The 14,359-nt window shown below is 39.5% G+C and overlaps 1 protein-coding gene across 2 annotated transcripts in view; it reads right to left on the bottom strand.

Moving 5' to 3' along the window:
* Positions 1-1,057: 1,057 nt before the first annotated feature.
* The window catches only part of LOC121945100 (mannosyl-oligosaccharide 1,2-alpha-mannosidase IA), a 231,244-nt gene continuing 217,942 nt past the window's right edge, over positions 1,058-14,359 (bottom strand). For both annotated transcript variants that reach the window (XM_042489124.1, XM_042489125.1), the window contains exons 9-12: positions 11,861-12,080; positions 6,059-6,231; positions 4,271-4,386; positions 1,058-2,619 (exon numbers count right to left, since the gene is read on the bottom strand). In XM_042489124.1, coding sequence (XP_042345058.1) covers positions 2,478-2,619; positions 4,271-4,386; positions 6,059-6,231; positions 11,861-12,080 — 651 coding nt within the window. In that variant the 3' untranslated portion in view covers positions 1,058-2,477. The remainder of the gene's footprint in view (positions 2,620-4,270; positions 4,387-6,058; positions 6,232-11,860; positions 12,081-14,359) is intronic.

Here is a 14,359-nt window from a genome sequence, read left to right as displayed (position 1 = left end):
TGTCTGTTTCTGTCGCCCCGTTCTGCTTGTCAGTAAATGTGGGAGCAGCAAAGGCAAAAAAACAACATTAGAGTGGTGGGATTGTCTGAAGTGTTTGTCCTTCACTACCAGTCTCAGGTGCATTTTAATGGATGCTGATCCTCCCATTTATGTCTCAAGGCAAGCTTAAATTGTGCCCTTCACTCCTGCCCTCCTTCTCATCTCATCTCCTTTTCACAGCAGCAGAGCACTGCAGGCCTCGGCTACATTTACACTTAGTATTTAAACTCACACACCTTTGCATTAGTCCTTTTTTAAAGTGACGGTAAGATTAATGTCACTAGATCCATGACATTTAAGTGCCATTTTTAGAAATTACTATTAAATGTCAATCCTGTCAATAATGTATGCTGACTCTATTCAAAGCAAATGAAAAATCACTTCAAGCTATCACACCCAAATTAGGATTCAGATGATAGCAGGTAGAGTCGAATCATTTGGGGAGGACGGTATTAAATCTTGCTTTGTTGGCCTGACGCCGTGAGAGAGGTGCGATGGCTAAACCCCATTAGTAATTTTCTGCTCTTGACTGCTGGAACTTTCCACAACCCTGAGACATCCCCCTTCAATTAAATCTGTAATGAACTTCCAAATACCGAAACAAATGTAAGCAGCAAATTAGTCTGGTTTCCTTCAAACTTACTCTAGAAACCTGCTGTGCTCTGCTGTTATTTGAACATGCCTGTTGAAAAGGGGCTGAGTGCCTGGCCTGTGGTGTCTGTTCACAGCTTTCTTGAGAACCACTCATACAAACAACTTTACACTTGATGCTGCGCTTCCTTGGGTTGTGAGCAACACACCAGGGTCACAAACAGCTATAAATGTACTATGATGTTAAGATAAATAAGATATTGAATTATTCGCTGCCACTGCTGGGTGGTTGGTTCCCAGCAATGCACCCTCCAAGTGTGAAGTTGATTGACAGAACAGTTCTCGAGACATGTAATGGAAACATCCATGCAGTGACACCTTGCTTTAAAATTACAAACAAGGATGATTAAAAAAAAAAACACAACAACTGGGATTGTTTTAAATGTACAAAGTTACACAGGTCTTTTTTATCAGAATTTGAAAATATTCAACAATTAAAGTTAAATCAAACAAGTAAGAATAAGTAATAACAATAATTAATATCAGCAATAACTGGACATAAAGTCAGAACTTTTTAGTTGTTTTTTTTTTTTCGTTTGTTTTTTACTGAAACACCTGAGGGAAGCAAATCAAAAGAGAACCCAGAAAAAATAACCACTGAAGTTTAGAAAAGAAAAAGAAAGAAAAGATCACAAAATAAAATCAAGACAAGCTCATACAGGGGTCACTCGCTTCATCTGTATGTACAGCACATTCGCTCCACAACTGTGCAGGACAGCAGTGATGAAAAGAACAGTGATGATAATGAAACTCGTCTCCGCTCTCGGGCTCATAGCCTTTACCATCAGTATTGGCAGCCATATGGATTCACAAGTAAAGGCAGGGTAAAGCAGAAAAACTACAACAGAAACAGGAAAACCCATTTTGAGCTGGCTAGCAAATGTGTTCTTTTTCCTTTTATGCGTGTATTACAGCCACAGAACAGACAGTACTCCATACTCTGATTAGAAAGGCTGAGAGGAATGAGAAAGCATTGTCCTGTTCATAAAATAACCCAAGCATACAGTGGAAACTCAACCCAACATCATTTTTTAAAAAGAAATGGTCCCTGGATGCATAAGACACTGCCACTTTCCTGACACCTCCTTACTTTTAAGAAATTCATTCAAGCTTGTTTCAGTAAGAAACATGACATCAACATTAGTTTGGAGGTGAATTTGAGAATCACATTTCATGTTTGTCTGTACATTATCAGTATTCATTACAATTCAGTCCTTACTGTAAATTTTACTTTCTGTCAAATCTCACCAAAAACACATTACTGGAAAAGAGGGAAATAGAAATGCAAAGAAACCTTTGGTCAAAGAGTGTACTCACAAAGGATAAAATGCAATGACGAGAGAAAAGGAAATCATTCATCACTAAAGATTAACAAAACAACGAACTCAAAGAGCAAAACTCAAGTGGTTTTCTATACGTTTCTCTCTCTTTCTAACAATATGGCCCATAGTTCAACCCTCCCCCCATTACATTTGGGTCTGCAAGTTATACTGGTTTCCTCACAGAGGAAAGAAGGAAAGAAAAAGGTGCTCTTTTCATGAAAGTCATGTTTGTCTTGATTGTCCACAAAAAAGAAGTGCCAGCAGGAAGTAACCCCGGCGAAAGGATATACAATCACAGCGTAAAACGACAACATCCTTTACTGGAAAGGAATTGAGAGCCCATGACACGCTCTTGAAAAGACTCTGAACCTGCATTGAATTGTTGTTTGCAATAACTGTGACTCTGTGTGTGCACAGAAACTGTGCAGATGTGTCTGTAACTGTCTCATTTGTTGGTGTTCAGTCTTACTCAGAAACTGTCTTATCCTGTGTTGCTTCTTCCTGCAGGCAGCTGTTGCGGATGATGGGCAGCGGATGGGCTTCTGTATTGAAGACCCAGTCCTCGAGTGGGAGAAGGTCGTCATCAGAGAAGAGCAGGTACAGATACCTGAGCAAGCAAGAAAAATATCCATTAAATTTTATCAAAAATAAAATGACATTTTATGAAACATTTCATGGCATACTTTACAATGAAATTTGTTTTAAAAAAAATCATTTGTTTTAGTTTTTTAATGGCATACTACATTAAGACTATTTCTGTTTTTTTAATGACTTTGACTAAACTATGACTTTTTTTTACAGGTTTTTTCTGTGGCATAATATGATATGACTTTATTTTTTTTTAATTACTGCATACTATACAATGGCTTTTCAAATTAAAAATTCACAGCATCCAGTACTATACTGTTTTTATGATTTTTTTCTATGACACACTACAATGATTATTCTAATGAAAATTTTAAGGCATACTCTACTTTTATTATTTTAACTTTAACTTTGACTAGTTTTATACCATACTGCACTGTGACTACTTTTATGGAAAAATGTACTGTTTACTATACAGTGACCCTTCCTCCCCCCAGCTGCACCTTGCGGTCCTGTTCATGTATATTAGAATTGTTGACAAGGGGCAAACCTGGCGGAGGCCAACAACCACTGGAAACATGTTTGACCTTACACCTGACCTTACACAGCTCTCACTTGGGTCATACACGAATTGGATGACTCACAGTAACGACCCCGGTACCCCGCATTTCCCTGGTACCCCCCACATGATTTCCAGGAGAGCACGGTCACAAGCTTTCTACAAGTCCACAAAACACATGTAGACTGGATGAACAAACTCCCATGATGGACAGAACTCCAACACAGCAGCTCTCAGCCAGGAAGCTTGTAAGTATCCCCAGACCCGCTCAGCACTTCTCACCCTGAGCAACTCTGAAAAAGTGAGAGCCCCCCCACCCCCTCTCCAAGAGTTTGGTTCCAGAGCTGTGCGTTAAGGTGAGCCCACCTATATCTCCTTAACACTGCCTCAACTCCCGCACCAGCTCCGGTTCCTTCCCCTCCAGAGAGGTTATCTTCCACGTCCCCAGAGCTAGTCTGAGAAGCTAGGGGTCAGCACGCCTGGGACTCTGCCCCTCCCTGCTGCCTGGCACACAATGCACCCAGCTCTTCTTCCCATCCTGTCCCTGCATGTGCGTCATTCCTTAAACATCTTGCAAAAAAGCATTGCCAGCTCAATCTAGCATTACTAAATTATTCACAAGCAAAGTTTTTTTTGTCATGATTAGTCACTTCAATTTTAAAGTGGATGCACATAAAAGCAACACTGAGTAAGACAGTAGCACAGTCTGGTGTCAAAAGCTGTCTGGTGACTGCTGACCTGGATATGATTCCTGATGCCTCATCTTTAAAAAAAAAAAAGGCTCTTCACCATCTTCTCACTGTGATACGACATGGCACGCTGATTTTTTTGTTTTGCTTAGTGACCTGAGAATAAGGGGTTGGGGCTTAAGTTGTTAAGTCTAAATGCACTCCATCAATACACCATCACCATCAGCGTTTTCTTTTTTAAGTAAAATGAAGAAAACCAAATTCAAAGTGTGACTGGAATAAACTCATTAGAGTATCTCATTTACAGAATGAATAAAAAGGTACTGATGAATCCCAGCATTTCATGATGAACCCTATTATTAATCTCTATTATAGTTTATGCATGTAGATGCCACAGGGAGATGTGGTGAGGAAACAAGACTTACTTGAGTGTCTCTGAGAGGAAGAAGCTCTGCTGCATGTTATCGTGGCTGGCTGTTGTGGTGTAAACGTCACGAATCCCGGAGAAGCCAGATTCCACTCTGCAGTGTTGCTCCAGGGCCTAACAGGAGGCCAAGAGGGAGACAGCAGGGTTAAACGTGCGCTCGCATCTCCAAAAACCTTACACTCAGAGTAGAGACCACTTCTTGATTGTACAAATTGAATCGATACCCCTTTATTCATGTACATTTATTTATCCACTCAATCAGCTCTTACAAAGTGGCCTTTTCTCTGGTGCACTGTGACAGGATACAAACTGTACAGAGGGAACCACAGGATGTGTGAGTAAAAGATATATTTTAGTGCATAAAGAGAAAATCCTTCTCTCCACAGCAGAGTGTCCATGAACACCTAAAGAAAGAGTAAGTGATGGAACATGCCAAGTCCCTCAGCCTGCTACACCACTGAAGCCCAAGCAATGCTAAATCTGACAAGGGCTAATGGAGAGTGGCTGAGCTAGCCAAGCGGATTAGCACATTATTACCCCTGCTACAAAGGGCTGGCTTATATGTGCTAATTAACAAAGACCCCGACGAGTTAATGCTTGATGTTCATGAAGAGAAGCGTTGTGCCCCCGCTTTCAACCTTTGTGCCCGATAATTAAAGGCCCGTCAGACTCGTCAGCCTGATCTCTTCACTTCTGTGCTCACTAAATTAATGCTAAATATATCACGCCAGCCCTCTACAGTTTACTACAGCTAATGTCCTGTCTATTGCCACATTAATAATGGTGCTCCCTACACAACCTTCACCTCCTGCTAGTGGGACTTCTTGATCTACAAGCTAATGTATAGTGCCACACGATATCAAGTAAGCTGGTTTGGGGGTAATTGAGGGTGTTAAAAGGGCTTCACATAATAGGTGAGCATAATTTATAAAATCAGAGCCCAAGCTACTCCTCAGAGAGAAATATAGGGTGTAAATTTATACTGGTGAAGCAGTGTTTTGTTATCATGCAGCACAAACCTGGAATAAACCCCGACTCTGACCACTTTTATGTCAAAGCTAAAAACCTTCCTTTTTTACACTGCAGTGCCTACCTTACCCACTGATGACTACATACTTATTTTAAACTTGATTGTAAATCAATTTAAATGACCTTTTTATCTTTGCACCTCTTGTCTATTTTTAATAGTGATTTTTAAAAATCATTTAGTAATACATTTCACATTTTATGTCGTATCTCTTTTATTGTAAATCTATATCTTTTATTATGTTTTTATATTTCATTGCTCTGTAAAGCACTTTGAATTTCACTGTTGTATGAAATGTGCTATACAAATAAAGCTGCCTTGCCGACTGTGCTGCATCTCCTGCTTGAATATAACATGAAATTAGTCTTTGAACCAGACTGGCCTGAATATTAGACAATATTTTTGTCTGATTGTTACATCTTAAGAAGTGGGATTTGTATTTCATTCCAGGACTAAACATTTACGTGTCACAGCAGATTTTCTCATTGAATAAAGTGAATAACAGGACTCAACAAGACCAACTTTTTACATTGGTTGCACTAATGCACCCATTTTTTTTAATTTACCTACACCAACACATAATTTAGGTGCATCCAAAGTGTTTCACCACCCTGCTGATGTTTGTAGCCATAATGTGACTACATGGAAGCTCTGCCAACAAGACTAGTGTGATAAAATGTTTATGTTTGATAAAGGAAGACGAACGCATTCTCAAAACGTCATCTACCAAAAAGAGTTCACTGTATTGTTGTATCTCACCTCCACAGCCTCCCATCCCCACTCTCTGTACTTGGGGTCGTGTGTCAGTCTCCACATGTACATGTAGCTCTCAATGACTTCTGGTCGTAGGATGTAGTATCTGTCGCTCAGCCTGGTCGCTGTGGCTTCACCTCCCCCGTCAAATCTGAACGCCTCAGGTCCCAGTTTGGTAGCTAATGGAGACAAACACATTATTGATCTGCAATTAGTTTCTAATTCAAAGATGAATATTTTTTCTTTCTTTCTTTTTTTGCAAGTGAACAGACACCACAGTGCACAGACCATTCAATTATAGTTTGTTTAAAAAACGTGCTTGAAGTTAAATAGTTGAGACCTGCCCAGCTGTCCAGATGGCCTGTGGGCTTCTGTTTTTCTCTTTTATTCCTCCCACTTCTATTATATTTCTACCACAACTCAAGACTGCATGAGAAGAAGAGATTCTATTCATGATACAGTACAAAGGAATCTATTCTCACCAAGGTCAGGACAGGAGCATCGGCATAGCAACATCTCAGAAGTGGAAGTTGTATTATGGCATGCAAGATGAGTCTGACATTTCGATTCTACCTACTGTGCTCGATTTGCTCAGACACTTTTTCCCTCTCTGGCTTATCATCTGTGATTTTAGCAAACCACTGTGAAGCCACTTGGAAAATTGGGCTGAATTGGAGGAAGCGGGTTCTTTGAGGTCACTGCGGGTTTTATGAGTTGCAGCATCCGATCGGACCTGACAGTCATCTTGAAATAAGAACTCAGTGTGACAGACAGTCAGCTAGTCCATTATAGTCAGTGTTGAGTGTTAAAACAAGACAAGAGAAACACGATGTAGTAAAGTATTTACTGTTTGACATGCATTTAACTGTACACATATCACTGTGTAAAGTGGGAAGAAAATAGGAAAAACAGACGACAGTTTTTGGCTGAAAAGATCAGTAAGAAGGAAAACAGTCGGGAAGATAACAGTAGACAGGTCAGTGGCTTCAAGTCAGTTACAAATAAGTTTAATCCATACAGTCCAACATCACAAGTTTGTCTCAGAAGGCTTTACGCGCTCTTTACTTAGATTATCCATTCAGATAGGAAAAAACAAACCCCAAAAATGATGGGTACAACAGAGGAGGTATCATTCTTACTGACATAATAAAGGGGTTTTACAGTAGACAGAAGTAGTGGTAGCAAAATTACAATGGAGCTTTTAATGCTGTAAACTATCAAACAGTTCATTTATTTATTTATTCATTCATTTACATAAGAAACCAAACCTTTACTTGAAAAATGCCTGATTAAGAGAGAGTGACATTTATTTCTAATTTCCTCGTGTCATATGTATATTTAACCAATTCTAGGTAAAAGGTATGTCTCTGCTTTTCAGATCTACTTCATCTTTAAGCACACTGTGTCGAAGGTTGCTCTGTTGAGTTTTCTTGTGAGCAAACAAGTTATGTCTACGCTCAGTTTTACTCAGCAAAACACACCCTGTGTATTTAAGAGGTCTAACAAATGTCTTGAATGATTTTCTTAAGGATATTGCATTCTCAAGAATGAGACAGCTGAGGTTACAGCAACCTTGACCTTTGACCTACAAAAAATCTAATCAGCTCATCAATGAGTCCAAGTGAATGTTTGTGTCAAATTTAAACAAATTCTCTCAAGGCGTTTTTGAGATATCGCATACCCATGAATGGGCAGGACATATGGACATATGGACAGATAGATGGACGGACAGTCTGAAAACATAATGCCTTCAGCCTCTGATGTCATCTGCATGGAGGCATAAAAAGGTCTATGGCACTAATAAAGGTCTAAAGCTTAAAAGGCTACGTTTATGTAGTTTGCCAGCTAAATAATATAACTATTCCACCTGTCACTCCACAACTCTGAGCCTCTCCCCTCCAACTTTGCAGCACATCTTTCTGATTCCTCAACCACTTCTAAACTCCTGGCACTCTGTTTACCACCTCCCGACAGCCTGTTTTGAACTAAATTATTCTCTGTGCTGTTGATGCTTGTGATTTGAATGCCAACAATAATTCAACAGAGAACACACGGCCCAGATTACAAGTGATTTTTTCACAAGTTCATCAGATGAATAGCATGTTGTGTGTCAAACACAATTTAGAAGTTTGTCTAAGGATTTATTTTAAATGCTTTGGGGACTGAATAGCAACGTTTTCACAAACAAAATCCATTTTTGTCTCAATTATGTTATCTTTTACCAACTAGTTTGCCTCAGCACACAGGTAAACTTCACCAGGCAAAATCCAGTCTTTCTGTTAATTCACCAGTGAGCACTAATAATTAAAGATCAAATACTACCTATTTATTAGAAAGAATAAGACGTAACAGGCCTAGTGAAACATGCTGTCAATCTCTATAAAGTTCCTTTATTGTACTTCAGCTGATACACCTCAATAGCAGTATTGAAAGTCTATTACCACTTTTCTCTTAAACCAATAACCTTTTCCTGCTGATTCCCGTGAGATCTCCTCATTTTCCAGCAGCGGTCTGTTGCTGTTGAAGGTGGCAGAGATCCAAAGCAGCAGCAGAAGGAAGTCTTTATGGTATCCATACTTAAGACACAGCTAAACAGCAGCCACTTTACACACATGCAAGAGCAAATCTCACTTTCTCTCTCTCTCTCCTGCAGTAAGCTAATCCGAGAGCTTTAATGAGCGAAGAGAGACCTGGTGGATGACTATGAAAGTGAACGCCAGAGAAGCCTTTTGGGCCAGCAGATCAGAAGTATTCCAAGCGAATCAAGGAACCTGTTATGTGGTGAGTCACATTATCTTACTGGAGAAGCGAAGGCGAGTGAACACTTGAAGCTGAATCCTCACAGCCCACCCAACAGTGGAGGGGATGAAAAAAAAGAAGCTTGAAATTAGCAGAGGAGATTATTTTGTGGGCCAAGACAGACGCTAGGGAGAGAAGAGATCAAACAACGGTCTTTCCAAAAACTAAAGGTAGGATTTTTGCTGGCAACTACTCCTCTCCTTTTTTTCCTCCTGGGTGTATCTAAAGCAGCTTTTTTTCTCCCTCCTTTAAAGGTTGGAGCCTCACTAAGTTTGCCTGTGGACTTTGTTTTTTATCACAATGTTTACTCTTCCATTCTTCATCTCCATTTAATCTCTTTTCTTTTCATTCTGAATTGTAGCAAAATGTGATTATAAGTATCTAACACACTGCAAGACACCTCCATGTCTGCTGTTGCTGCCTACAGCTGTGAGCGGTTGGACAATAATCGAGGACTTTAATTCTTCGCTGCTCCTTATTAGGGCCTGTCGTCTCTCTGTTGAGGTGAGGCCACAGAGAATGATTCTGCTTTTAAATCAGGGCAAAATTAAAACGCCCAAGGCCTTTTTAATTTACAGTATCGCTCTCCAAGACTCGTAATGTTCTTACTCTGAATGCAACCATCGCCTCTCTTAACAAGGCAGATATAGTGTACCACAACAGTGATGAACTATAACATTTCACTGGCTTTCCTTAATAAACAATCAGCAGTTACTACGTCTAAAGTACAGAATTATTTGGATGCAAAGAGTATAAATGCCAAACAGAGGGAGCGTGCCTAAAGGTTCCCTCTCTCTGATCTGCTGCTTTAGTGCAAAGAGCAACAGCCCACAAGTCATTTTCGATAGAAGCCAGTGCAATGGAGCGACAAACTGATGCCCAACGCTTGTCGCTGCTGATGGGGGTGACGCGTTACAAACAAAAGTTAAACTGGCAGAATGTGATGTTAAAATGGGGCTCAGACATTGATCAAAAGCATAGATATTTTTATGACTGAATACAAATGTTACACGACATTCAGTCGAGGTGCTTTGTGGCAAGTAGTAGACTGACACAAGCTTGTGATGACTTAACTACGGTAACAATCCTTTGAGCAGCTCTTCCACAGCGACTCGGTGATAATGTAGCTGGTAACGCTGCTGCACTGTTGCTGGAACTGGGAGCACAGAATTAGACTGCCTGAGAAAATTAAAGTTATGTGGCGGGAGGTTGAGGACAATAGACTTTTCATTCACATAGTTCATTTATGTCCAGAAACACATGATTTATTGGCTTTTGCCATCTCTATTTATTTTTGTGAAGTTTTTAAGATGAGTGAGTCAGGTTTTTGGTTTGTGTTTTGTTTTCAGCAGTAGGGCTTGGTTATGCCTTGTTTTGTTCAATACTGATTTAATTTGTTTGGCACAACCACTTTGTTGCACCCTCCCCCTCATGTGGGGAACCTTGTGTTAAGTTTGCAAATAAATTTTTCATATTTCACTTCTACACTGACTCTTTCAAACCATTTGATTGTCGTGTTAATGTCTCATTTTGTCTCCAGTTTTCAAAAGAGGACATAAGAATAGTCTACAACTAGTAGGCCATTAATTGAGAGTTTTCCCTAAATAACCTCCTAATTACTGCTTTTTTATAGGAGATAAGGAAATTGTTGTACTTCAAGTATGATCTTAATATGCTTTGCTCAAAATGGGTCTTGGTGGTAGGTGGTACCAAATCTCCCTTAGTAACATTTATTAAATATGATGTCTTATGTAACAAAACACAAAACCATGGAGTTTATCGGCCAGTGAAAGAAATGTTTAGTTTGTTTTGTGCTAGTCAGCTGCCATGGATTATTTTGTGTTGGTCTGTTTTCAGATTAGTTATTTTCTGTTAGTGAGAAAGCCATCCAAAAGCAAGCATATGATTTTGTCTTTTAAGATGAAATTAAGTCGACATAGGTCTTGGCTCTAAAACAATGCAGAACTCCATCTCCAAGAGCTTTAAACAATCCTCTCAAGCCAATAAGCCCTGAGTTCAGACCAAAGATTCGAAACAAGACAAAGCTGTTTCAGTGCACTGCAAAGAAAAGTTGTGCTGGTAGAAACTGGCAAGTATCAGCTTGCCTCAAGTGGGCTCACTCAGCTGGTCAGATCTCCAGCTGCTGGTTTTAGAACATAAGGAACATCACCTGTTTCAACAGCCAGTTGGCTTGTAGCAAAGCCAGTTGGCCAAGTCAAAATTACTGCAGACAGTGTGCTCGTCTGCTGCAGCATTCCCTGGCAACATCGCCCCGTCCCCCGCTGATCCCTGCATCTCCAACAACACAGTTTGTAGGACGCCGGGTCACTGCTGCTGCCTGCTGTTTGTGCTCATGTCACAAACACATAGCCCTCTCATCTATTGATTAAGCGGCGCTGGTTATTTAAATTATGTGGCGTATTTATCATGATTATTGTCCGTCTGAGGCTTAGTCATTTTGTTTATGTTTTTGCCATTTCATCACCAGCCTACAAGAGATGTAGCTGTAGCGATTATGATCATCATCCTAACTCTTATTTTAAGAGGCTATAAATTACATTCAGCTATAAAACAAGCCTGAAAAGCCGGAAACCAGAGAGGACACACAGAGAGTTCTTTCTATGGAGACAATAAACGGTCTTGTCTAGTTGCACTGGTGTAAACTGGCAGGTTTTTAGAGTGCTGAAGACTGGCACATTGTAAGTAATTGAATGATTCAACTTGTCTCACTGTGAATCTTTGGTCTGAACTGGGCTTTAGACAAAAAAGTTCCACTCTGTGCTCCAAGTGTAAAAAAGATTATATGGCTCCGGGCAACTTCTAATAGAAAAAACAGATCTTTCAATTTGACATTTATATCCACAACAAAATGAGCAGTAATGCATCTGCTGCCCTCCTTCTGGAATTCATTGTGCCTCCTGCACTGAACTATTGTGCAGCCTCTCAGAAGCAAAGAGTCTCTGCACACTCTAAATACACATGTCCGACGGTCCTGACATTTCCACTTACCTGAGCGAGCGTAGCTCTCGTGGCATGTGTGCGTGATCTCGGCAGCCAGGTCCAGGTAGTGTTGCCTCTTCTCCGGAGCTCCGTCGTCCGCCCCGATACCGATCATGCCCCCAGAGAAGCAGGCTAGGTGACCCATCTTGTGGTCCAGGATCCCTCCCCTCCACTCGGCCATGTAGGTGAGACCACCGGGTGACTTCTGCACCAGGTTAGCTTCAATCGCCTGCAGAAACACACCGTCAGAAATATTTGACCCTTTGAAACCTGGACCATCATCAGCTTTCTTGTGCTGCATTCAGAATCCTTTCACATGCGTTTTAACCTTTGAAAGCTGAGCAAATTGGTTTTATTTCTTTTAAAATATGGCTGAAGAAGGCAATAAGCAACTCTGCAAGAGGTGTCCTACAAATTGCAAGAAATTAAGGAAAGAAAAAGATCTGAAAAATAGTTTTAAAAGAGAGACAAAGAGGAAGGAAAGAAAGAATTTTTAGAAAGTAATGAAAAAAGGGACAAACTCTCAGGAAACTATATTTATAATTATTATTACTATTTTATCTATGCATGTATCTATCATTTTGTTTCTGTTCTTTGTTTGTTTACCTTTTTTGTTTTCAACATTTTTTCTTTTGTTCTTTTTTGCTTATGTCAGACAATTTTCTTGTAGCTTGTAATATCTTCCTGTGATTTTTGAAAAAAAAAATCAAGAAAATTTACTTGAGTCCACACTTGCTCTAAATGAAGTCGTCTATAGAATCACAGGTAGCATCATCCATTAATACTTTACAGTTTTATTAATCAGTATGATGTGTACTTGCATATGAAACAAAATGCATTTCCTCCAAAACACCATAACTTTACCACTTTGAAATGTGTTTTTATGCCTGGTCCTGTCCATTTTATACTGCTGGTATATTACAGCTAATAAACGATTAGAACACTGATCTGTCTATATCGTTTCATCATAGAGAACATTCACTCAATAAAATTAGCTTCGCTTTGATTTTTCCAAAAACTATAATGATTTTCAGGTCTCTTTTATTATGGGGCAGTGTCGATAAAGACATCCGCTGTATCAAGTTTCAGAGTTTCAGGTTGTGCAGCTGTCACGTTAGACTTAAAGAAGCTCATCTAACAAGTATATTAACTTGTGAATCCAAACAATTAGTATTTTCTGCCAGCAATCCTCTGTCAACCTATATAGACCCTGGTCTATATGCTTTACATTAAAACACATCTTTGGGTTAATCTCTCTGTACATGGCAGAATGTTTTTATTCTTAATAGTGTCAAGCTTTGCACATCCCCCAGGATAGGTTGTATATTTCTTTCATTTAAACAGTTACATTGTACCTATATTTTAAATAGTTTTTCTCGTGTTCTATCTTTGTTTCTTGTTCACGAGAACACCAAAGCAATTTCCTTGTATGTGAAACCTGCTTATCAATAAACCAGATGTTGACTTGAATACAAGTTTGTGATATTACGCAGAAACACCCCACAAACTGCTGCTTATTAAAACTGTTAATTCCATCTTGAATTTCAGTTCCAATCATTCTTTTTTTTTGTAAACTCTTCCAGGTTGACTTTGGAAAGAAAAAATGAGGAAATTAAGATATAATCTTTTAGATTTATTTGTAAATAAAATTTTGTTTGTGGAGATATTTTAAATAACCTAGCGGTGACAACCAGTACAGTGTTTATTTTTTCCCCTTCATGTAACAATTTCCTCCTACCCCAGTGTGAGAAAACCTTTCATGCTAAATGAGTGCTAATGAAGATGCAACCTGCTGAGGACAGAACAAAGTAATGTGTATAATATGAAGTCTTATAAATATCATGTTCTCTGGAAAAACATTTCTCTTGAGGGCTGAGACTGATGATTTTCCCCCCTAATTAGCTGTTGTTAGCAGTAATCATGGCATAGCATAATTGGAAAAATGTTTTCTCATTCAACAGTGTGTTTTAATTAGTAATCTACTTTTATCTGAATGCCAAAGTTAATGAGTTGTGCTGTGCCTTCACCTAAGATCTCTATACAAACACACAGTATATAACTTAATCTGATAACGTCGGGGTCCCTGGCCATTTAAATATCAAGTCACAGGGGAGACGGAGAGTCTGTAATTAGCAGTCATGCCTCTGGCTTGACCCTCTGATGAGAACTGAGGAAATCTCAATGGCAATTTTAAATTATTGTCTGTGATACTGTAATTGTAGCCAGAGGCAATGTGCTTTACTCTTACATTATCTCCATTAAAGACAAAAACAGACATATTCTGTTATTTTTCATGCATGTGTGTACAGTGCAGCGGGTTCATTTTTCTGCAGGTAGTGGGAGTGCTCCTGTTGCATACACAAGGCAGTTGCCATCTAATCACAGCTCTAATCAAGTTATGCAGTACCAGGGAGCTTTCTTTTTTGATATTATCTCTCTTCCGTTCCCCTATGACCGCTCCACTGAGAACATCTCTGTCACAAAAAACCTCCTGCTGTATTAAATCAC

The sequence above is a fragment of the Plectropomus leopardus genome, chromosome 7 (assembly GCF_008729295.1).
Source record: "Plectropomus leopardus isolate mb chromosome 7, YSFRI_Pleo_2.0, whole genome shotgun sequence".
Classification (NCBI taxonomy): Eukaryota; Metazoa; Chordata; class Actinopteri; order Perciformes; family Serranidae; genus Plectropomus; species Plectropomus leopardus.
Note: the sequence above shows the minus strand (reverse complement) of the source record. Positions and strands in the feature narration are given on the sequence as shown.